The sequence below is a fragment of the Anolis sagrei genome, chromosome 4 (assembly GCF_037176765.1).
Source record: "Anolis sagrei isolate rAnoSag1 chromosome 4, rAnoSag1.mat, whole genome shotgun sequence".
NCBI classification, from domain to species: Eukaryota; Metazoa; Chordata; class Lepidosauria; order Squamata; family Dactyloidae; genus Anolis; species Anolis sagrei.
In genome coordinates this window covers 240595904-240620416 of record NC_090024.1, presented here as the reverse complement: position 1 = coordinate 240620416, position 24513 = coordinate 240595904, and the positions used below count along the sequence as shown (strand labels likewise).

General features: G+C 46.5%; 1 protein-coding gene across 1 annotated transcript; it reads left to right on the top strand.

The window, feature by feature from the left end:
- Nucleotides 1-323: 323 nt before the first annotated feature.
- Nucleotides 324-5270, top strand: SRXN1 (sulfiredoxin 1). The gene is made up of 2 exons (XM_060771465.2): nucleotides 324-856; nucleotides 4748-5270. Exons 1-2 carry the CDS (start codon nucleotides 617-619, stop codon nucleotides 4949-4951), a joined length of 444 nt encoding a protein of 147 aa, XP_060627448.2. The 5' UTR covers nucleotides 324-616; the 3' UTR covers nucleotides 4952-5270.
- The last annotated feature ends 19243 nt before the right edge of the window (nucleotides 5271-24513 follow it).

Below are 24513 nucleotides of genomic sequence, written 5' to 3'. Positions count from 1 at the left end.
AAACGTCAGGAGAGAATGCCTCTAGACCATAGCCATATAGACCAAAAAACCCTACAACAACCCAGTGATTCCGGCCATGAAAGCCTTCGACAATACAAAGAAGCCAGGGTTTGCAAGACCTGAGCCGGGCAATAGGGGAGAGGGTGACTTGCTTGGTCTCTCATTCCCTACATGGGGTCGCATAAATGCAAATTTACTGGACGGCAGAGCCAGGATGGCTTCATGACCCTTCCTTATCTGTTTTCCCCTTCAGCTGTGCTGACTGACTGACTCCTCGTGACTCAGCGAAAGGAGACGAGGAAGGAAACCACCCGAGTCCAGCTCAGGAGAGGCTTTGACGCACGGCGGTTGTGCAACGTCGGACTCTTCCATTCTTCTCATTTGGGGGGAATGTGGGAGAGAGAAAAGGCTGTTTTGGAGGTCGTGGGGGTCCCTTTCCCCTTTTCCAGGCGACCCTCATTTCTTTGCCACGCTCAGCCTCTGTATTGGTGGCCCTGCAAAGGAGGAGAGGGGCGCGTGGGAAGCGGTGACTCCCCTTCTCCTCCTTTTCTCTCGCTCCCCTCCTTGGTCCCAGCCGTGGTTTGGTCCCCGCGTGGAGGAAACAGCGAGAGAGGGGATGCTTGGCCGAGCCAAAGCTGGGAGCAAACTCGGTGCAAGTTTGCGGGGAAGTCTTTGGGGAGGGAGGAGGAGGAGTCACTCCGGCGTGGGGATGGAAGGGCAGCCGGGCGGCGGGCAGGGCAGCATCCACTCGGCCAACGTGGGCGCCGTCCACCAGGTGCCTCTGCGGGTCATCCTCCGGCCCCTCCCGCCCGAGCTGGACCCCGAGAAGGTGGACAGCCTCATGCGCACCATACAGGTACAGGGCGGGGCAGGTTGGCGGGGTGGGGGGGCACTTTGGGGATGCCTGTGCTGTCGCACGCTGGGCCTGTGCACATGACTGTAGACAGGACATACATTCTGTGTGCCCAACGGGACGCCGGGGCTGCCTCAGATTAAAAGTCTTTAGATTCCCCCAAACAGAGTCTTTAGACTGCTTAAAATAAATCCAACAAAGTTCTTTATTGATGAAAACAAACAGGTACTTTCAAGCTTTCTTAACAGCCTATTGGCTCTTGCAATCTTGTCCACAGGGGACAGGCACTGTCTTCTTAACTGTAATTAACTAATGGGGAAATCCTAACTTCTAATCTGGGGCAGTCTGTACTTGCCTCTGCAGGCCTGTAGCGAGGGGGGGGGGGTTAGGGGTTCAACCCCCCCCCCCGAAATGTTTCAGATTTTTTTTAAAAAACCCAGTTTACTCATGAATTTTAACTGGTTAACCAAATCTCCATGCTAAATCTATGAGATGCAAAAAATTAAGAGTCCCTCCAGAACTGCAAACACTATCTCAAGCAAATATTTATTTCTCAGTTCTTGTGGGTTTTTTCGGGCTATATGGCCATGTTCTAGAGGCATTTCTCCTGATGTTTCGCCTGCATCTATGGCAAGCATCCTCAGAGGTTGTGAGGTCACTACCTCTGAGGATGCTTGCCATAGATGCAGGCGAAACATCAGGAGAAATGCCTCTAGAACATGGTCATATAGCCCGAAAAAACCCACAAGAACTGAGTGATTCCAGCCATGAAAGCCTTCGACAAATATTTATTTATTTATTTGTTATTCGAACTTATGTGCCGCCACTCCCCTGGGGCTTGGAGCGGCTTACAAGAACAGGCTAAAATTGAACACAATTTAAAACAATTTAAAAACAGCAATATCAGAGATCAAAGTCCCTTTGAAACAGATATGTCTTACATGCCCTGCAGAAAGCTGATAAGTCCCGCAAGGCACACACTTCAGGTGGCAGAGTATTCCAGAGTGATGGTGCCACTACTGTAAAGGCTCTGCGTCTGGTTGCTGTTAGACGCAAGGTCTTGACACTGGGAATTTCCAATAGACCTTGGTCCTCAGAACGGAGGGATCTCTGGGGTTGGTAGGGGGTGAGGCGGTCCCTCAGGTACATCGGCCCCAGACCATGCAAGGCCATAAATATTGACAATTTATTCACACTGTCATTACTTGCAGCAATAGCCGATGTAGTGAAGCAACCAAGTTGGGTGTGTGTGTGTTGAATGCTCTCATTAAGGAGGCCAGACTTGGTGGAGGTGGTTGACAGGGGCGGAGCTGCAGGCTATTGAAGCCTGCTCTGCCCCCTGCTGTGCTCTATGCTTCAGTGTGAGCTAGAAGGCAGGTTTCAACACCCCCCCCCCAAACATTTCAACCCCTCCCAAATTTTTTTTTCTGGCTACAGCCCTGAGCCCCTGCACCCGGTACCAACTGCGTGTGTCTTCCGTGAGCGACCCTTGCCAAGCAGAGCTTTATAGACTTCCAGGGAAAAAGAAGGAATTCAGGTTGCTGTGATGGCTGACTGAAGTCCCTCAGCGAAGCTGAAAAGCTGTATAACTCCAGTCAGGCTGTAGGCTGTATATCTCCCAGGCTAAGCCGTAGAAGACGAAACTTTCTACAGGAGCTACTAAAATTATGTCCTGCATGGAAGCTTCTCTGTGTGAACTAACTCAAAAAGGCTCCTATTCCCTCCAAAACTCAAAAAGGGGCTGGACCAGGGAACCTAACTATAATTGGCAGGTGGCTTGCCCTATGATTGCAAACTATAGCAGGAAGCTACCCTGCTGCAAAATCCCAAGCCTGGGATTGCAAACAAACATTTAATGCAAAGCAAACAGAAATGGAGCTCCTGGTACAACTGTACCAGCACAATGCCCACTTGCAAGAGGCAGAGGGCTCTTCTGTCTTGCAATGGTTGTGTAGAGCTTTGGCTTGCCCTGCCACCAGGTAACAAGCGGCACCTGCTGCAATCCCCTCTTCAAGACAATGCACAGGGAAGCTCTTATAGAATCATATATGGGCCTCATCACACTAGAGAATGAATCCACTTTAAATCCAGTTTCTGCTTCCTGCAGAATTCTGGGGTTTGTAGTTTAAGGAGGAGTCTTTAACAGCCTCCCTAAACTCCAAACCCCAGAATTCTGCAAGAAGCAGAAATCGGATTTTATTTATTTATTTATTTTGTCATGTCCGGAGCGTCTTGAGAAACTGCAAATCGCTTCTAGTGTGAGAGAATTGGCCATCTGCAAGGACGCTGCCCAAGGGACGTCTGGATGTTTTGATGTTTTCACCATCCTTGTGGGAGGCTTCTCTCATGTCCCTGCATGGAGAGCTGGAGCTGATAGAGGGAGCTCATCTGCGCTCTCCCCAGATTTGAACCTGCGACCTGTTGTTCTTCAGTCCTGCCGTCACAGGGGTTTAACCCACTGCGCCACTGGGGGCTCCATGGATTTAAATTAGATTCATAGAATCAAAGAGTTGAAAGAGACCTCATGGGCCATCCAGTCCAACCCCATTCTGCCAAGAAGCAGGAAAATTGCATTCAAATCACCCCTGACAGATGGCCATCCAGCCTCTATTTAAAAGCTTCCAAAGAAGGAGCCTCCACCACACTCCGGGGCAGAGAGTTCCACTGCTGAACAGCTCTCACAGTCAGGAAGTTCTTCCTGATGTTCAGATGGAATCTCTTTTCTTGTAGTTTGAAGCCATTGTTCCATTGCGTCCTAGTCTCCAGGGAAGCAGAACACAAGCTTGCTCCCTCCTCCCTGTGACTTCCTCTCACATATTTATACATGGCTATCATATCTCCTCTCTCTTCTTCAGGTTAAACATACCCAGCTCTTTAAGCCACTCCTCATAGGGCTTGTTCTCCAGGCCCTTGATCATTTTAGTTGCTCTTCTCTGGACACCTTCCCCCTTGTCAGCATCTCCCTTCAATTGTGGTGCCCAGAATTGGACACAATATTCCAGGTGTGGTCTGGCCAAGGCAGAATAGAGAATGGATAGCATGACTTCCCTGGAACTACACACTAGAGTCCTCTTGATGCAGGCCAAAATCCCATTGGCATTTTTAGCCATTGCATGATATTGTTGGCTCATGTGTAACCCTCCCCATGAAGACTCCCAAGATCTTTTTCACACATACTGGCATCGTCCCCCATTCTGTCCGTTTGCATTTCATTTTTTCTGCCTAAGTGGAGCATCTTGCATTTGTCCCTGTTGAACTTCATTGTGTTAGTTTCGGTCAATCATCTCTCTAATCTGTCAAGACTGTTTTGAATTCTGCCTCGTCTTCTGGAGTCGTGGCTCTCCCTCCTCATTTGGCCCCATCAGCAAACTTGATGAACAATGGCTTCAAACCACGAGAAAAGAGATTCCACCTGAACATGAGGAAGAACTTCCTGACTGTGAGAGCTGTTCAGCAGTAAAACTCTCTGCCCTGGAATGTGGTGGAGGCTCCTTCTTTGGAGGCTGGATGGCCATCTGTCAGGGATGCTTTGAATGCAATTTTCCTGCTTCTTGGCAGAATGGGGTTGGACTGGATGACCTATGAGGTCTCTTCCAACTCTATGAGTCTATGATTGTATGATTTCTGGTGTTCCAGTATTGCTGTGTGGTCTGTTATGGGAGGAGCTACTTTGGGTCTTCTTGTGGAGAGAAAAAGTGGGGTATAAATAAACATAATAAGAAAACAATTATAACCAACACACTGGGTAACACCAACCCTAGAGATGCCACTGATGGCAAGTGAATTGCTCATTGCAACAGATCTATCTGGGCATAGCACGTTTGGGAAACTAAATTTGGCATCCTTTGCCTCCCTTCTTCCTCTATTTTTCTTGTTGTTCCTTCCAATTTCTAGGAGGATCCTGACCAGGTGCCCCCGATAGACATCCTCTGGATCAAAGGCCGCGAAGGGGGGGATTATTTCTACTCCTTTGGAGGGTGTCACCGCTATGCTGCATACAAGCGCCTGAACAAGGAGACCATCCCAGCCAAAATCATCCACTCAACCATCAGTGACCTGCGCACTTACTTGGGCTCCTCCTTACCTGATCTGAAGTAGATGGGATGAACTTACGGCTCACCAATTCACCAATAATGACGGAAATGCTGCTTTTGGTCCAGCTGGAAACCTGGACTATATTATGAAACTGGTGGCTCTTCTCTTCTGCACCTTCCATGATGAGAACTCATTGGTAGAACTCCTATTTCTTCAAAGAGAAGTTCTCCATCTCTTTGGAGAAGAAAGCAGTAGCCACCCAACCATTGTCCTCTGGGTTGAACTTGTCTCCATGCAGTTGTTCTCAACCTGTTGGTCCCCAGATGTTTTGGCCTTCAACTCCCAGAGATCCCAACAGCTGGTAAAACTGGCTGGGATTTCTGGGAGTTATAGGTCAAAACATCTGGAGACCCACAGGTTGAGAACCACTATCTTCATGGGTTAAGATCTGACATTGGAAAGTAGAGATAGCTAGTAGAGACCAACAAGATTTTAAGTGGGCCCTTGCTCTCTGTGGAGGAGCAGTTCCTCTATGATAGTGGTTCTCAACCTGTGGGTTCCCAGACGTTTTGGCCTTCAACTCCAGAGATCCCAACAACTGGTGAACTGACTGGGATTTCTGGGAGTTATGGGCCAAAACACCTGGAGACCCACAGTTTGAGAACCACTATCTTCATGGGTTAAGACCTGACATTGGAAAGCAGAGATAGCTAGCAGAGACCAACAAGATTTTAAGTAGTCTCTTGCTCTCTGTGGAGGAGCAGTTCCTCTACAACAGTGGTTCTCAACCTGTGGGTCCCCAGATGTTTTGGTCTTCAACTTCCAGAGATCCCAACAGCTGGTAAACTGGCTGGGATTTCTGGAAGTTATAGGCCAAAACACCTGGAGACCCACAGGTTGAGAACCACTATCTTCATGGGTTAAGATCTGACACTGGAAAGCAGAGATAGCCAGTAGAGACCAACAAGATTTTAAGTGGTCCCTTTCTCTCTGTGGAGGAGCAGTTCCTCTACGACAGTGGTTCTCAACCTGTAGGTCCCCAGATGTTTTGGCCTTCAACTCCCAGAAATCCTAACAGCTGGTAAACTGGCTGGGATTTCTGGGAGTTGTAGGACAACCCACAGGTTGAGAACCACTGCTCTACGAGATGCTATACAATTCCCACATACTATATATGTTCGTGTATAAGTTGAGGGTAGCTTTTTGGCCAAGATTATGGATGTTGATAAGATCCATGGATATGTTGAGGGTTATTCCACATAGAAAGGAAAGCACCAAGGCCACCTCACCCATATATTCAAAAAAGCCAGAAGCAGCAGAGAAAGGAGAGGGAGTCTTCTGGGATACACTAAGCCAAGCATGGGCAAACTTTGGCCCTCCTCCAGGTGTTTTGGACTCCAACTCCCACAATTCCTAACAGACAGTAGTCTGTTAGGAATTGTGGGAGTTAAAGTCCAAAACACCTGGAGGACGGCCAAAGTTTTTCCATTCCTGATACAGAGCCATTTCAAGATAGCTAGCCACTCTTTGGATTTCCAGCTGTTTCATCCCAGTCCAAACCCACACCTGATCTAACTGTTTCTCCAATGGGTTGTTGTAGGTTTTTCGGGCTATATGGCCATGTTCTAGAGGCATTCTCTCCTGACGTTTCGCCTGCATTTATTTATTGTTTATTTATTGCATTTATTGACCGCCCCTCTCAGCCCGAGGGCGACTCGGGGCGGTGAACAACAACAAGGAAGACAGTGTACAGTGAGCCGTGACGATACAAACCAGACAATACAACATAACATATACTTATACTAAAAATCCGCTTCGTCAGGTCCTGGGGTCATAGCCAAAATTCGTAGTCCAAGTTCATTCCATTGTCATTCAATACACTCAGTTGAAGGCCTGCTCGAAGAGCCATGTTTTTAGGCCCCTACGAAAGGCCATCAAGGAGGGCGCCTGTCTAACTTCAGCAGGGAGGGTGTTCCACAGCCGGGGGGCCACCACCGAGAAGGCCCGCTCCCTCGTCCCCGCCAAACGTGCCTGTGAGGCAGGCGGGACCGAGAGAAGGGCCTCTCCGGATGATCTCAAGGCCCTCGTGGGCTCGTAGGCCGAGATGCGGTCTGCAAGGTATTTTGGGCCGGAACCGTTTAGGGCTTTGTAGGATAACACCAGCACCTTAAATTGGGCCCGGTAGCAGATCGGCAGCCAGTGGAGCTGGGACAGCAGGGGCGTTGTATGCTCTCTGCGTCCAGCTCCCGTTAGCAACATGGCTGCCGCGCGCTGGACTAGCTGGAGCTTCCGGACCGTCTTCAAGGGCAGCCCCACGTAGAGAGCGTTGCAGTAGTCGAGGCGGGATGTGACCAAAGCGTGTACCACCGTGGCCATCTATGACAAGCATCCTCAGAGGTTGTAAGGTCCAATCATTATAACTGTCTGGTGACTGCAGTTACAAAGAGCTTTGTTTAACGTCAGGGTGCTTCTCCATTTTTGGGGGTCTTTGTCATATGAATTTTTGTTGTTGCTTTTTTCTAAAGGTTTCATACTGTAAAACTATTTTAATAGTCATTATTTTATTTTAACTTTGAAAGGATTGTTTTGCCAAAGAAACAAGAGATGTGTACAAAGCTCAATATTTTCCTAAGGTGCACAGTGAGTTGAACCGCTGAGCTTCTTGACCAAAAGGCCTCCAATTCAAATACCCCAGGGAGCAGGGTGAGCTCCCCTTGTTAGCCCCAGCTTTTGCCAACCTAGCAGTTCAAAAACATGCAAATGTGAGTAGATCAATAGGTACTGCTCCAGCAGGAAGGTAACAGCACTCAATGCAGTCATGCTGGCCATGTGATCTTGAAGGTGTCTATGGACAATGCCGGCTCTTTGGCTTGGAAACTGATAGGAGCACCAACTTCCAGAGTCGGACATGACTGGACTTAATGTCAGGGGAAAACCTTTACCTTTACCTTTATGCTATAGCAAGAACTCTGTAGCAGAACACATATTGACAATTTCACTTGTACCAAGAAAAATTATTTCTCTAGGTGTTTGCTTGGACCTCCAGCACAATTCCCTCATATGCTTCCACTGGGCATTATCATAAAGTGCTGGAAAATCCAGCAAACTCTAGACAGCATATATCGCTAGGAATAGCTAAGTCCTCCAGTGCAACTCTAATTAAGTGCTGTATATTTCTTCCCTTATGATGTTCTTTCCTGCCTTGGGATTCTTCACCTGCCAACTTTTATAAAAATAATAATATACATAAAAATGTTTTAAAACTAAACTAAAATATTCAGTCCTTGGTTGACTTGGTGGTTCATGTACAGCTTAGGCAGGCCAAGCATTGGAGGAGGCAAAAGGGTGTTGATTGAATGCCTGGCCCAAGAGCAGGACGTGTGAAAAAGATCTTGGAGTCCTCGTGGACAACACGTTAAACATGAGCCAACAATGTGATGCATCAGCAAAAAAAAACCAACAGGATTTTGGCCTGAGTTAATAGGAGTATAGTGTCTCGATCCAGGGAAGTCATGCTCCCCATGCTCTATTCTACCTTGGTTAGACCACATCTGGAATCACTCTATGTCAAATTCTGGGCACCACAATTGAAGGGAGATGTTGACAAGCTGGAATGTGTCCAGAGGATGGCAACTAAAATGATCAAGGGTCTGGAGAACAAGCCCCATGAGGAGCGGAGTAAAGAGCTGGGCATGTTTAGCCCGCAGAAGAGAAGGTTAAGAGGAGACAAGATAGCCATGTATAAATATGTGAGAGGAAGTCATAGGGAGGAGGGAGCAAGCTTGTTTTCTGCTTCCCTGGAGACCAGAACACGAAACAATGGCTTCAAACTACAAGAAAGGAGATTCCATCTGAACATGAGGAAGAACTTCCAGACTGTGAGAGCTGTTCAGCAGTGGAATTCTCTGCCCTGGAGTGTGGTGGAGGCGCCTTCTTTGGAGGCTGGATGGCCATCTGTCGGGGGTGGTTTGAATGCAATTTTCCTGCTTCTTGGCAGAATGGGGTTGGACTGGATGGCCCAGGAGGTCCCTTCCAACTCTATGATTCTATGAATGTTTTCCTTTTTGTGACTGGAATCTTCCCTGAGTCCCTCCAAGGAGATAGGGCAGAATATAAACAAAGTGTTATTATTTATTATTATTTCCCACCTATACTCAAAAGGCTGGATCTACAGGGTAGAACTGATGCAGTTTGACACCACTTTAACTGACATGTCTCAAACAAATGTCAGTTATGGGAATTATAGTTTTATAAGGTCTTTAGCCTTCTCTGCCAATGAGTGCTACATCTCCTAGGATCCCATAACAGTGCTACCTGGCAGTGGTGTCAAACTGCATTAATTCTACAGTGTAGGAGGCACCTCAGGAGACACAAGAAACAGTTGCTTTTAACAAAAGCACCAGCAGATGGCATTGTCATCCTACTAAAGTACTGGAAATGATCAGTGTGGTCCTCAAATCTTGGGGAAGAGGCTGAGACCATTGAAGGACTGCATACTCCCATAAGAACCTTCTTTCCATCCCCAAATCCTCACCAATACATTGGAGGCAATGTATTGGTGAGCATTTTCTTCTTGGCTATGGAATATGGAGCAGTTACAAATTCCTAATTCTCAATTATGAACTTTTTGTTGTTGTTCATTTGTTCAGTTGTTTCCGACTCTTTGTGACCTCATGGACCAGCCCACGCCAGAGCTCCTGGTTGGCCGTCGCCACCCCCAGCTCCTTCAAGGTCAGTCCAGTCACTTCAAGGATGCCATCCATCCATCTTGCCCTTGGTCGGCCCCTCTTCCTAGTTACCTTCCATTTTCCCCAGCATCATTCCCTTCTCCAGGCTTTGCTGTCTCCTCATGATGTGGCCAAAGTACTTCAACTTTGTCTCTAGTATCCTTCCCTCCAATGAGCAGTCGGGCTTTATTTCCAGGAGGATAGACTGGTTGGATCTTCTCGCAGTCCAAGGCACTCTCAGAACTTTCCTCCAGCACTACAGTTCAAAAGCATCTCTCTTCCTTCGCTCAGCCTTCCCTAAAGTCCAGCTCTCACATCCGTAGGTGACTATGGGGAATACCATGGCTTTAACTATGTGGATCTTCGTTGCCAGTGTGATGTCTCTACTCTTCACTATCTTATCAAGATTGGACATCGCTCTCCTCCCAAGAAGGAAACGTCTCCTGATTTCTTGGCTGCAGTCTGGGTCTGCAGTCATGTTTGCACCTAGAAATACAAAGTCTGTCACTGCCTCCACGTTTTCTCCCTCTATTCCCAGTTGTCAATCATTCTTGTTGCCATAATCTTGGGTTTTTTATGTTTAGCTGCAACCCAGCTTTTGCACTTTCTTCTTTCACCTTGATTAGAAGGCTCCTCAGCTTTTCCTCGCTTGTGGCCATCAAAGTGGTGTCATCTGCATATCTAAGGTTGTTAAGGTTTCTTCCAGGAATTTTCACCCCAGCCTTGCATTTTTCAAGCCCCGCACATCGCATGAATAGGTTGGGTCACAGGACGTCCAGCTCTTGGTTTGTCATGCAAGTCAGATGTTCCCACCTCACCATCTTTAAACTTACTCACCCAACAATACACAGTACTCACATCAACACAATCACCATAAATAGCTTGCATTCTGTGATGAATCTCCTTTGGGGTGGCTGTTTGGAATCAGCCCATGTTTGTGTTTCAGGATCCTGATGTGGGAAATGATGGTGCTGAAGCTGTGTGAAATGATGAGGGAAATGATGTTGCCGAGGCTGGGGTACAAGATGGAGATAGTTTGGTCAATGATTTTCATACAGACAATGTCAGAGAGGCCCCAGTGCAAAGGGCAGTTTCTCATGAGAATATCCCTGGGCCTAGCAATGATAATTCACTGCCTCTCTCTGTGAGCTCTGAAGATTTGGGTTTGGAAAACAATCCAACACCTGAGAATTTTAATGAGCAGCCAGAACAGCCAGATAAGGAGCTGAAGAATAGGTGGCTGGAGATTAGCCAAGATTGGCAACAATCTCAGTATTTACATCGCTCCAAAAGGCTGCATCTGATAAAGGGAAAATGTGGAGGGAAACTAAACCAATTTCTGAGTTTTGGGATATAAAGTTTGCTTCAAGGGAAAACTTGTCAGATTAGGCATCGTTTGGAAACCAAGTTCTTGTGCCATGGAAGTCTTGTTCAAGGGATCTTGTTTCTGTGGAGTTTTTTTAGCCTTTTGGATTATCTTTGCATCCTGCTTGATTCCTGTCTGGATTAATGCTGTCTTGGATTGCCTGTATTTCTTGTGTGGACATTGCTTTGGGTTACTACTGTTTATGGATTAATACTTTTTGGAACCTTCTGATTTTCTTACAAGCCCTGGACCGCCAGGCATCCCAGGGAGGCCAGGTCCAACTGGTCCAGAAGGTGCCCGTGGGCCCCCTGGAACCGGAGGAGTCAAGGGTGAAAAGGGCAACCCCGGTCCGGCTGGTCAACCGGAAGCTTAGCTATTTACTAAGCTTCAATAAAAGAAGATTTGATTCTTCACTCTTCGTGTGGTGTGTTTTAAGTCAGAGGGCTTAAATGGAATGGTAGAGGAGAGTCTACTGAACAAGCCAGTACCTGCCACATACCAGTACTGTCATCTGTTGAGGATTTACAAAGGTGGAGGCATTAGGGTTGTTGTAGGTTTTTGGCTATATGGCCATGGTCTAGAGGCATTCTCTTCTGACGTTTCGCCTGCATCTATGGCAAGCATCCTCAGAGGTAGTGAGGTCTGTTGGAACTAGGAAAAAGGGTTTATATATCTGTGGAATGACCAGGGTGAGACAAAGGACTCTTGTCTGCTGGAGCGAGGTGTGAATGACCACCTTGATTAGCATATAATGGCCTGACACTGCCTAGAGCAAACTTTTGTTGAGAGGTGATTAGATGTTCTTATTTGTTTCCTCTCTGTTGTTGTACTGTTGTAAGTTTAGAGTTTTTAAATACTGGTAGCCAGATTTTGTTCATTTTCATGGTTTCCTCCTTTCTGTTGAAATTGTCCACATGATTCTGGATTTCAATGGCTTCTCTGTGTAGTCTGACATGGTGGTTGTGAGAGTGTTCCAGCATTTTTGTGTTCTCAAATAAGGCATTACTTTTCATTCAACCCTCGTCTATGCCTGCATGGCAAAATGGAGTTGAATGAGATGGCCCTTGTGTCACTTTCCAACTTGATTACTCAATGGATGAACCCTGAGGCCCATCCCTCTGTCAGAAGGCCCCTTTGAACTGATGGAGAGAAAGTTACGTCTGTCCTGCAGTTGCCAGAGCGGAAGAGTCGGAAGGGAGACTCTACGGCTCCTTCCTTTCGACAGCAGCAAGGGCTGCTGGCCTATCCCTGCAGCATCAAAGCATCCCTTTTAGCCCGGAGGAAACATCCCAAGCACTTGCGGAGGGGAAAGACCCTGGACAGCAGCTCCCTATAGAATGATAAATCTGTCGAAGGAACCATGGCATGCTGAAAAGTTTCCTTTGCAGAGTTGGGGGCAGGGGAAGGCTTTCCAGTTAGACTTGCAAAGGGATTTCTTTTACAAAGCAGATACTTCCCTCCACCAGATCCAACCAAAAAGAATAGACAGAAGTATTTGCCAGCAAGTGCAAAGCAGCATCTTCTTGCACACAGTTTCTGGTGCAAAACCTCTGTGATCATGTGCCAAGGCCTTTGCGTCTCTCCACATCTGGGGAGACTCTGAAAGCATGAACATGTAACATATCTTGGGGAAATGACTCTTCCAATGGCAGCCAGCATGACCACTGGGGATTCTGGGAGCTCTAGTCCAAAGTAATTACTTCCCAAACAACAACTCCTGCTCCACCACCACCTTCTTACTCCTCCTCTATTTATTGATTTCAAGTATTTCTGCCTCTGGAAGTGCAGTGGGTTAAGGCATTCAATAGCTGAACTTGGTGACCGAAAGGTTGCAGGTTCAAATCCGGGGAGTGGCATGAGCTCCTGCTGTTGGAGAATTGGGGTGATACGACACCTCGCCGGCACCCCAGTGAGAAGACGAGCCGCCACATTTTGCACCAGCTTCAGTTTCCGGATCACTGACGAAGGCCAATTTAGAGGGCATTACAGTAGTCAAGGCTCGAGATGACCGTCACCTGGATCACCGTAACCAGGTCGTTCCTAGATAGGAAGGGAGCCAGTTGCCTACCCTGACGTAGATGAAAAAAACGCAGATCTGCTCACAGCAGAGACCTGGGCCTCCATTGTGAGCAGCGGGTCCAATAAGACACCAAGACTTTTTACAGAAGATGACGAAAAGTGAATAGTGGTAGTTAAACCGCACATTCTAAGCATTATTTCTGTGTTTGATTTATTAAAATATGACCATCCAAACCCAAGTAACGAAGATGGAGACATTACTTTTCATTCAACTCTCGTATATGCACTCTGTGAGAGCTTTTAGTGCTCCTTGTGGCCAACCACCACTAATAAACCTCACTAGATCTCTTGTATTGCCTTCTCAGAGCCTCTTTTCAATATCCTCTAAATACAGAGCTGTCATCACTGCAAATCATAGCATGGTATGTCCATTCTCTGTATCTCGCTCTCTCTGTGTCGGTAGGTCATGATGTTCCAAGCGGCCAAGCAAACACACCGGATATCCAGAAGGAGAAGAGGGTCACTAGTGACGGGTGTTATTTACTTCTTGTTTGCTCCATCGGCCCACCTGTCCCCTGTTTTCTCTTATCCTGACCTACGAGGAGGGCTCCTCATAAGGCCGACTGACAAACGACCTCAGCTGCCTCCAATCCATTTGTTCCAGTGGAAGAACAAAGAGGCTTTGTGAGAGAACCCCCCTCTTTCTTAATCTTGCATGGCTCACCAGCATCGCTGGGTCCGGAACTCGGAGAGACTTCCTCCAAAGGCAGGCGTGTAATGCTTTCCAGGTTTCTTTTTGGGACGGATGGTGCAAGCTGCTTGCCGGCAGGCCAGCCTCAAGCAAGTTGGTGAAGTTGCTCAGGAGGCATTTTGCTTCTGGTGGGCACAGAAAACCAGGGTGGTTGGAGGCAGGGAAAGGCTTGAAGGAGGTCCACAAGAACATGAGTGACAGATTGCCACTACCACTAGACAATGTCAGAGCGTTGGAAGATGTATTGTCAAAGACTTTCACTGGATTGTTGTAGGTTTTTTGGGCTATATGGCCATGTTTTAGAAGCATTTTGGTCTGCAAAAATAGGAATATAGTGTCTAGATGCAGAGAAGTCATGCAACTTACTTACTTAGGCAAACCCTCGTCCAAGTAGGATTGTCCTCCAAGATTGGTGTACTGGGGGTGGATCCATAGGTGACTGTGGAGCCCTTTTCTTGATCTGCATCGTCTCCCGCAGTGAGGGCATTGGTTTCCAGCTGGAAGGCAGTCCCAGTCAATGTTGGCTTGATGTTGACGCCTTCCTCTTGGCATGTTTCTCTCTTTTGCCGTCCATTCGTGCCTCTTCAAATTCTACAGTACTGTTGGTCACAGCTGACCTCCAGTTGGAGCGCTCAAGGGCCAGGGTTTCCCAATTCTCAGTGTCTATGAAACAGTTTTTAAAGTTGGCTTTGAACCCATCTTTCAATCTCTTTTCCTGCCCATCAGCATTCCGTTTTCCATTCTTGAGTTCAGAGTAGAGCAACTGATTTGGGAGATGGTGGTCAGGCATCCGGACAACATGGCCAGTCCAATGGAGTTGATGGCGGAGGACCATTGCTTCAATGCTGGTGGTCTTTGCTTCTTCCAGCACGCTGACATTTGTCCGCTTGTCTTCCCAAGAAATTTGCAGGATTTTTGGAAGTAATGCTGATAGAGTTGCATGTGACGTCTCTAGATAGTCCACGTCTCGCAGGCGTATAGCAGGGAAGTCATGCTACCCTTCTATTCTGCCTTGCTTAGACCACACCTGAAATCATCCTGTGTCCAATTCTGGGCACCACAATTGATGAGAAATATTGACAAGCTGGAATGTGTCCAGAGGAAGGCGACTAAAATGATCAAGGGTCTGGAGAACAAGTCCTATGAGGAGCAGCTTAAAGAGCTGGGCAAATTTAGCTTGCAGAAGAGAAGACTGAGAGGAGACATGATGAGGGCCATGTATAAATATGTGAAGTCATAGGGAGGAGGGAGCAAGCTTGTTTTCTGTTGCCCTGGATACTAGGATGTGGAGCAATGGCTTCAGACCACAAGAAAGGAGATTCCACCTGAACATGAGGGAGAACTTCCTAACTGTAAGAGCTGTTCAGCAGTGGAACTCTCTGCCCCAGAGTGTGGTGGAAGCTCCTTCTATGGAGGCTTTTAAACAGAGGCTGGATGGTCATCTGTTGGGGGTGCTTTGAACTCGATTGTCCTGATTCTTGGCAGAATGGGTTGGACTGGATGGCCCATGAGGTCTCTTTCAACTCTATAACTATTTCTGACATGATAGATAAATGAATAGCCATTTAGATTTGTAACCCTTGGAATTTGAGTGGAACCTTAGTACACTATACTAGTATTGTATATCCATATGATAGCACACAAGCCTGAAATTAAATGGTGTCAGCTGGGATGTGCACGGATATGTAAAGAAATCAAGAAGGTAAACTGTTGTTGGAAACAGATGTCTGCAAATGCGAGACACTGAAAGAGATGTTAAACAGCGGTGGCACCAAGCCAGGAACAGACCTGATGTCCCACAGAGTCATCCCACCTTCGAAATGAGTTTGGTGCTTCTTCCAAAAAATTTCAGCCGGGATCTGGTTTCCAGTCTGAAAAGCGGATAGGCAGCAGGGTTACATTTCACATTTTACAGGTGTGTGTGTGTGTGTCTTTTTCCGGCAACTTCAATTGTCTGGGTGAGAAATGCTCCGACCACAACGCCTCCCAAGAGGAGAGGAAAGCAGACGCTCCGCACCTGATATTTCCCTCTTTGTGTATCAAGAGTAGCCGATAGGCACCCGCGTGGGCTGGAAATGAGACAGGTTAATCACCGAGTCTGGCCCTTCTCCTTTTCTCAGGCACATCGTTCCCTGTTGGCCCCCAACCACAATGGCCCCAGATGAAGAAGAGACAAAGTCTATATATATATTTTAAAGATTTTATTCCAAAGATCAACCCACCACGCTTCAGCCAAAATATTGCAGGTTGTGTATCCCTTATCCAAAATCACAGATACTCAGATTTATTTATTTTTAATTATTAATTATTATTTTTAATAATTATTTTTAATTATTAATTTCAACAGAAAGGAAGAAACCATGAAAATGAACAAAATCTGGCTACCAGTATTAAAAAAAACTCAAAATTTACAACAGCAAAACAATCAGGCACATCAAATCACTCTCAACAAAAGATTCCCCCCAGGCACTTCCAAGCCATTAAATGCTAATCAGGGTGGTCAGTTGAAACATTCACACCTAGCTCAAGCAGACAAGAGTCCTTTGTCCCACCTTGGTCATTCCACAGATATATAAACCCATTTTCCTACTTCCAACAGACCTCACTACCTCCAAGGATGCTTGCCATAGATGCAGGCGAAACGTCAGGAGAAAATGCCTCTAGACCATGGCCATATAGCCCGGAAAAACCTACAACAACCCAGTGATTCTGGCCATGAAAGCCTTCGACAATATATTTATTATTAGTTTTTAGATGGTCATCTATGTCAAGGGTGCTTTGATGGTGTGTTCCTGCATAGCAGTGGGTTGGACCGCATGGCCCTTGAGGTCTCTTCCATTTCAATGTTTTTATTATTCTACCTGTATTTGCATATAGGTACATAATGAGATATCTTGGGAATGGGACCAAAGTCCAAATGCAAAATTAATTTCATAGAATCATAAAATCACTGAATTGAAAGAGATTGCAAGAGCAACCCAGGCCTATCTTTTCTGACATAGAATCCTAGAGTTGGAACAGACCTGGTGGGCCATCCAGTCCAACCCCATTCGGCCAAGAAGCACCCCCGACAGATAGTCATCCAGCCTCTGCTTAAAAGCCTCCATAGAAGGAGTCCCCACTACACTCCAGGGCAAAGAGTTCCACTGCTGAACAGCTCTCACAGTCAGAAAGTTGTATTGTCGAAGGCTTTCATGGCCAGAATCACTGGGTTGTTGTAGGGTTTTTCGGGCTATATGGCCATGGTCTAGAGGCATTCTCTCCTGACGTTTCGCATGCATCTATGGCAAGCATCCTCAGAAGTAGTGAGGTCTGTTGGAACTAGGAAAAAGGGTTCATATATCTGTGGAATGACCAGGGTGGGACAAAGGACACTTGTCTGCTGGAGCTAGGTGTGAATGTTTCAACTGACCACCTTGATTAGCATATAATGGCCTGACAGTGCCTGGAGCAATCTTTTGGTGAAAGGTGATTGGGTGTCCTTGTTTGTTTCCTCTCTGCTGTTTTGCTGTTGTAATTTTAGAGTTTTTTTAATACTGGTAGCCGGATTTTATTCATTTTCATGGTTTCCTCCTTTCTGTTGAAATTGTCCACATGCTTGTGGATTTCAATGGCTTCTCTGTGTAGTCTGACATGGTGGTTGTGAGAGTGGTCCAGCATTTCTGTGTTCTCAAATAAAATGCTGTGTCCAGGCTGGTTCATCAGGTGCTCTGCTATGGCAGTCTTCTCTGGTTGAAGTAGTCTGCAGTGCCTTTCATGTTCCTTGATGCGCGTCTGGGCGCTGCGTTTGGTGGTCCCTATGTAGACTTGTCCACAGCTGCATGGAATATGGTAGACTCCTGCAGAAGTGAGAGGATCACTCTTGTCCTTTGCTGAATGGAGCATTTGTTGGATTTTCTTGGTGGGTCTGTAGATAGTTTGTATGTTGTGTTTCCTCATCAGCTTCCCTCTGCGGTCAGTGGTTCCCCTGATGTATGGCAAGAACCCTTTCCCTCTGGGTGGATCTTTGTCTTGACCTTTGTGGCTTGTTCTTGGTCTTGCAGCTCTTCTGATGTCTGAGGTGGAGTCTCCATTGGCCTGTAGAGCCCAGTTGAGGTGGTTCAGTTCATCTTGGAGGAGGTGGGGTTCGCGGATTCTTTTTGCACGGTCTGCCAAGGCTTTAATGGTGCTTCTTTTTTGACTTGGGTGATGGAGTTTTTATGTAGATATCTATCTGTGTGTGTGGGTTTCCTGTAAACGGTGTGACCCAATTGTTGATCTGGTTTGCGGATGACTAGGACATCTAGAAAAGGCAGTCTTCCTTCACTTTCTTTTTCCATGGTGAACTGAATGTTTGGGTGGATGCTGTTAAGATGGTCCAGGAACCTGTTGAGTTCTTCTTCTCCATGGATGACACTTTCACCATTTGGAGTCACCCTTGTCATTTGTCCCACCCTTGTCCCACCCACATATATATAAACCCGTTTTCCTAGTTCCAACAGACCTCTGAGGATGCTTGCCATAGATGCAGGCAAAACGTCAGGAGAGAATGCTTCTAGACCATGGCCATATAGCCCAAAAAACCCTATAACAACCCAGTCAGAAAGTTCTTCCTAATGTTCAGGTGGAATCTCCTTTCCTGTACTTTGAAGCCATTGCTCTGCATCCTAGTCTTCAGGGCAGCAGAAAACAAGCTTGCTCTCTCCTCCCCATGAATGCACATTAAAGCATTCCTAATCTCTGCTTTAAAACCTCCAGAGATGGAGATTCCACCAATTCCAAGGTGACATATTTGTCCATTCAGTAGCCCGTACTATTTCAGGAAATTATTCTTGATGTTTAGGTTAGTTTGCATACATTGTAGCCACCTCTCCACAAAAGTCAGCATTGACACTGAAATACAACACCATCTGAGCTCTGCGAGTGCAGCATTTTGCTGAATGAAGCAGGGAATGTTTGAGGATCGGGACACCCGTAGAGAGACCAAGGTGGTTGTTTACAAAGCTTTGTCCTCCCAATCCTGTTATATGCCTGCAAAATGTGGACTGTCTACAGACATCAACTTTTGGAATGATTTCATCAGCCTTGCCTCCAGAAAATCCTGCAAATCTCTTGGGAAGACAGGTGGGGAAATGTCAGCATGCTGGAAGAAGCAAAGACTGCCAGCATTGAAGCAATGCTCCTACGCCATCAACTCCACTGGACTGAATGCCACATTATCCAAATGCCCAATCACTGTTTCCCAAAGCAGTTACTATACTCCCAACTCAAGAACTGGAAATATAATGTTGGTGGACAGGAAAAGAGATTTAAAGTTAGGTTTAAAGTCAACCTTGAAAACTGTGCCATACAGACCAAGAACCGAGAAGCCCTGGCCCTTGAGCTCTCCTGTGGCAGTCAAAGTGGTGTCAAGTTGCATTCATTCCATAGCATAGATGAAGCTCTAGAAACATGGTGGGTTCCCCTTCCTCCAGACAGCTTTGAAAATAGGCTGGCAGACACCTGCTGAAGATGACTTAGCTCAGGTATGGGCAAACTGCGGCCCTCCAGGTGTTTTGGACTTCAACTCCCACAATTACTAACAGCCTACTGGCTGTTAGGAATTGTGGGAGTTGAAGTCCAAAACACTTGGAGAGCTGAAGTTTGACCATGCCTGGTTTAGCTGGTGATCCTTCATTGACTTGGACTTGATTGAGTCTCTTTCAACTCTCTGATTCTATGAACTGTGTGAATAAGGAGACTTACCAGTGTCTAAAATGTCAACAAGATGGCCATCATTCTTGCACCATGTAGGGTATGATCCTGAAACCAAAGAACACCCACAGAGCTCATGATGAGGTGAGGTCTCTAATGAGATGGAGAACGGGAAAAGAAATCCCTTCTTCTGACCTGGCAACCCAAGGAATCATGGCATGAAAAGTTGTAGGACCCTGTGGGAAGAGGTCATGCCCCAACCGGGGTGTTAATTCCTGACATTGCCTTCAAAGACTCCGGGAAGAGAGACCCAAAGGGCACCGGGAACCTCATGACCATGTTGGGGATGTGAGAAGGGCGCATGATGTTCCTCTATGAAGCCTCTGAGAAGGCTGATGCTCCTCTTTTTAATGGGGTTCAAGGAGGTCAAGCCAGCAATGTCCTGGTGGCCACATGTGGCCCCAGTTTAACATGGAGAAGTCTGGAATCCATTTGCCTCGCTTGGCAGAGCGGTAATGATACCCCGGGGAGAGGGGAATGGCAGCTCAGGTCGGTCCCTTCCATCTGCTCTGTGTTTATTTACTTACACTTAAGGATCACCTCCAGGATGAAAGGTCTCTGGGTGTTGGAGGGGGGCAAAGGGGGTGCAAAGGGGTCACAGTCGAGTGTTTACACTGCCCCTGGTTTTTCAAGCTACTGTTTGTGCAACCAACCGACCCAAATTTTGGAGCAGAAAAGGGGCTGGGAAACGGGCACACCAAACTGGAAAGACACAGGCGAAGAAGGATTGCTCGTTCTTTTCCTTAGTGATACCTCCAAAGATTTCAGTGCAACATCCAATTAAATCAAGCTTGGGAATTGCAGAATCCCAAGACCGTTTGTTAGTGGAATATGTGACAGAATCTCCTAGAATCATAGAGTTGGAAAAAACCTCGTGGGCCATCCAGTCCAACTCCCTGCCAAGAAGCAGGAATATGGCATTCAAAGCCCCCCTGACAGATGGCCATCCAGTCTCTGTTTAAAAGCTTCCAAAGAAGGAGCCTCCACAACACTCCAGGGCAGAGAGTTCCACTGCTGAACAGCTCTTACAGTCAGGAAGTTCTTCCTAATGTTCAGATGGAATCGCCTTTCTTGTAGCTTGAAGTTTTTATGCAGAGCCTGGATGGGCATCTGTTGGGAGGGTTTGGATTGTGTCTTGCATGGCAGAATGGGTTTGGACTGGATGGCCCATGAGGTCTCTTCCAACTCTATGATTCTATGATTTTAAGAATTGATAGGGAAAAACCAGGGATGTGTGTGAGTGAATCATATCAGAGAAAGAGTGTGGCCAGCTAAAAAAAGGGCAAAAGTCCTTAATGAGGAAGAACATGCAGAACTATCATTTTAAAGCAGGAAAAACCCAATATATAAGCTGTCAGGTTTTTACAATGTATTGTAATGTAATCTAGCTGAGTCATGCACTGCTAATAGGCTTCTATTGGAAATGCTGAGTCATGCATTAACTGTATATAGAACTTCATTTGGGGAATGTGTTCTGACCTGATCCAGGTGATTGTGAATGATGTAATCCTGGGTATGAGTTAAGTTAATGAGTTGGGAACCAATCAGAGATTGCTATGTGTAGTTATATAGAATTGTATATAAGGAAGTCATGTAGAGTGTATACTCTCTCCTTGTGCTGTGATGCTGTTCGTCGAAGGCTCTATATAATTGCTTAAAAGAACCTGTCTGCTAAGACAAGATATAACTGTGTGTTGTGGTAAGTTTGTAGTGTCATCTAGACTGGGGGGAAAACAATAGTAAAACTGACAATGGCCGGGCATGTGCTCAAGTGTTTGTAAAAGAGTTCCAGATTGACTGCAGTTTGTGGGAGCAGTTGACTGAAAATACTGTGCAGGAAGAAGCTACTGGAAAGCGCTGAAGTTGTGCAACTGATCTGCTGCTGAATTGTGAAATTAAGCTCAACATAAGCCATAAAGTGAGGCTCCATCTACACTGTCATACAAAATCCAGATTATCTGCTTTGAATTGGATTATATGGCAGTGTAAACTCATATAATCCAGTTCTGGGTTATCCTATTTATCTGGATTATATTGCAGTGTAGGTTGTTGTTGTTCATTCGTTCAGTCGTCTCCGACTCTTCGTGACCTCATGGACCAGCCCACGCCAGAGCTCCCTGTCGGCCGTCACCACCCCCAGCTCCTTCAAGGTCAGTCCAGTCACTTCAAGGATGCCATCCATCCACCTTGGCCTCGGTCGGCCCCTCTTCCTTTTATTTTCCACTTTCCCCAGCATCATTGTCTTCTCTAGGCTTTGCTGTCTCCTCATGATGTGGCCAAAGTACTTCAACTTTGTCTCTAGTCTCCTTCCCTCCAATGAGCAGTCGGGCTTTATTTCCTGGAGGATGGACTGGTTGGGTCTTCTCGCAGTCCAAGGCACTCTCAACACTTTCCTCCAGCCTTAGAAAAGCTTAAAAAGAGAGGAGGTGGGGAGGAATCAACTAAGAAGAGTAAGACTCCTCCTCTTCCCTTCTTCCTCCTGATGAGCCAAACAAGCTCAAACAACTTCAGTGTTTTGGAGTGGAGCCCACAGTGGTGCAATGGGTTAAACCCTTGTGCTGGCTGAACTGCTGACCGAAATATCAGTGGTTTGAAACCCGGGAGTGAGATGAGCTCCCATCTGTCAGCTCCAGCTTCCCATATGGGGACATAAGAGAAGCCTCCCACAAGGATGGTAAAACATCAAATATATGAGCATTCCCTGGGCAACATCCTTGTAGACGGCCAATTATCTCACACCAGAAGCGACTTGCAGTTTCTCAAATTGCTCCTCATATGAGAAAAAAAGTGCTTAGGGGTCAGTTTGCATCAATGAAAGCATCTGAGGACAAATGGGGAAAGAGCCATTACCAGTTAAAGTGATGTCAAACTGCATTCATCCCACAATGTTGATGCACCCATAGATATTTTGTGCATGGGTTATTGTAGGTTTTTTCGGGCTATATGGCCATGTTCTAAAGGCATTTTCTCCTTACGTTTTGCCTGCATCTAGGGCAAGCATCCTCAAAGGTAGTGAGGTCTGTTGGAACTAGGAAGAAGGGTTTATATATCTGTGGAATGACCAGGGTGGGACAAAGGACTCTTGTCTGTTGGAGCTAAGTGTGAATGTTTCAATTGATCACCTTGATTAGCATTTGATTGCCTGGCAGTGCCTGCAGCAATCTTTTGTTGAGAGGTGATTATTTCTTCTCTGTTGTTGTGTTGTTCTAATTTTAGAGTTTTTTAATACTGGTGGCCAGATTTTGTTCATTTTCATGGTTTCCTCCTTTCTGTTGAAATTCTCCACATGCTTGTGTATTTCAATGGCTTCTCTGTGTAGTCTGGCATGGTGGTTGTTGTATTTTGTTGTATTTTGCGCATGGCTGGGGTCAGATGCAAAGATCAGTGTTTGTTTCCTATACTTTGGCCATTACATGGGACACATTTGGAGAGGTTTTATTTGCCATTGATCTGCAAAGGGAAGTCCTCTGTCATGCTTTGCCTTCTCTCTCTATAGGCGCCCTTCCCTTCAGATGGGACCCATATGATGTGCAGAAGCTGCACCTGAATACACAGTTCTAGCTTATCCGTCAGGCCGGCTGTCATGAAACTCAGGCCCACAACTAGCTTAGCCAAGTTGCATCCCAGTGGGGTGCCGTGTGTTTAAGAGACCCCTTGGTAAACACATATAGAAAAAGAAGGGGGAAGTTAGAGAGGGAGGAAAAGGAGGCTTGGATGGAGCAGAGGAGGAAAAGAGCAACTGAACCCTCTGGGACAATTTGTTCTGCAGTCAATGTATTGCTAAGATGCCTGGAGAATCCAGCTTCCAAAGTCTTCCCTCCTCATGACACTCTGGATAGGACCACAAGTGAGATGCCCCTCACCTTTTGCCAAATTAATGTCTTGTCCAAGGAGTTGTTGTAGGTTTTTTTGGGCTATATGGCCATGTTCTAGAGGCATTTCTCCTGACGTTTCGCCTGCATCTATGGCAAGCATCCTCAGAGGTAGTGAGGTCCTCTGAGGATGCTTGCCATAGATGCAGGTGAAACGTCAGGAGAAAATGCCTCTAGAACATGGCCATATAGCCCCGAAAAACCTACAACAACCCAGTGATTCCGGCCACGAAAGCCTTTGACAATACATTGAACATCTTGTCCAAGGACTTACTTATTTACTTACTTAGGCAATCCCTCATTGTCTGAGTAGGATTGTCTTCCAAGATTGGTGTACTGGCTATGGGTACGTAGGTGACTGTGGAGCCCTATTCTTGATCTTCATCTTCTCCCACAGTGAAGGCATTGGTTTCCAGGTGGAAGGCGGTCCCAGTCGGGGTTGGCTTGATGCGCCTTCCTCTTGGCACATTTCTCTCTTTTGCATTCCATTTGTGCCTCTTCAAATTCTGCAGCATTGCTGGTCACAGCTGACCTCCAGCTGGAGTGCTCAAGGGCCAGGGTTTCCCAGTTCTCAGTGTCTATGCCAGAGTTTTTAAGGTTGGCTTTGAGCCCATCTTTAAATCTCTTTTCCTGCCCACCAACGTTCTGTTTTCCGTTCTTGAGTTCGGAGTAGAGCAACTGCTTTGGGAGATGGTGGTCGGGCATCTGGACACCGTGGCCAGTCCAGCGGAGTTGATGATGGAGGGCCATCGCTTCAATGCTGGTGGTCTTTGCTTCTTCGAGCACGCTGACATTTGTCTGCTTGTCTTCCCAAGAGATTTGTAGGATTATTTGGAGGCAACGCTGATGGAATCGTTCTAGGAGTTGCATGTGATGCAATTGTATAACATTTCTAAAAACAAACAAAACGACAAAACACAAAGTTTGCAAGCTTGGTACTTGATTAAATGTCCTTTGACATGTCTTTTGACTAGTATCTGGCCACTTGGAGTGCCTCTGGTGTTGCCGCAAGAAGGTCCTCCATTGTGCATGTAGCAGGGCTCAGGTTGCATTGCAGCAGGTGGTCAGTGGTTTGCTCCTCTCCACACTCGCATGTCGTGGATTCCACTTTGTGGCCCCATTTCTTAAGATTGACTCTGCATTTTGTGGTGCCAGAG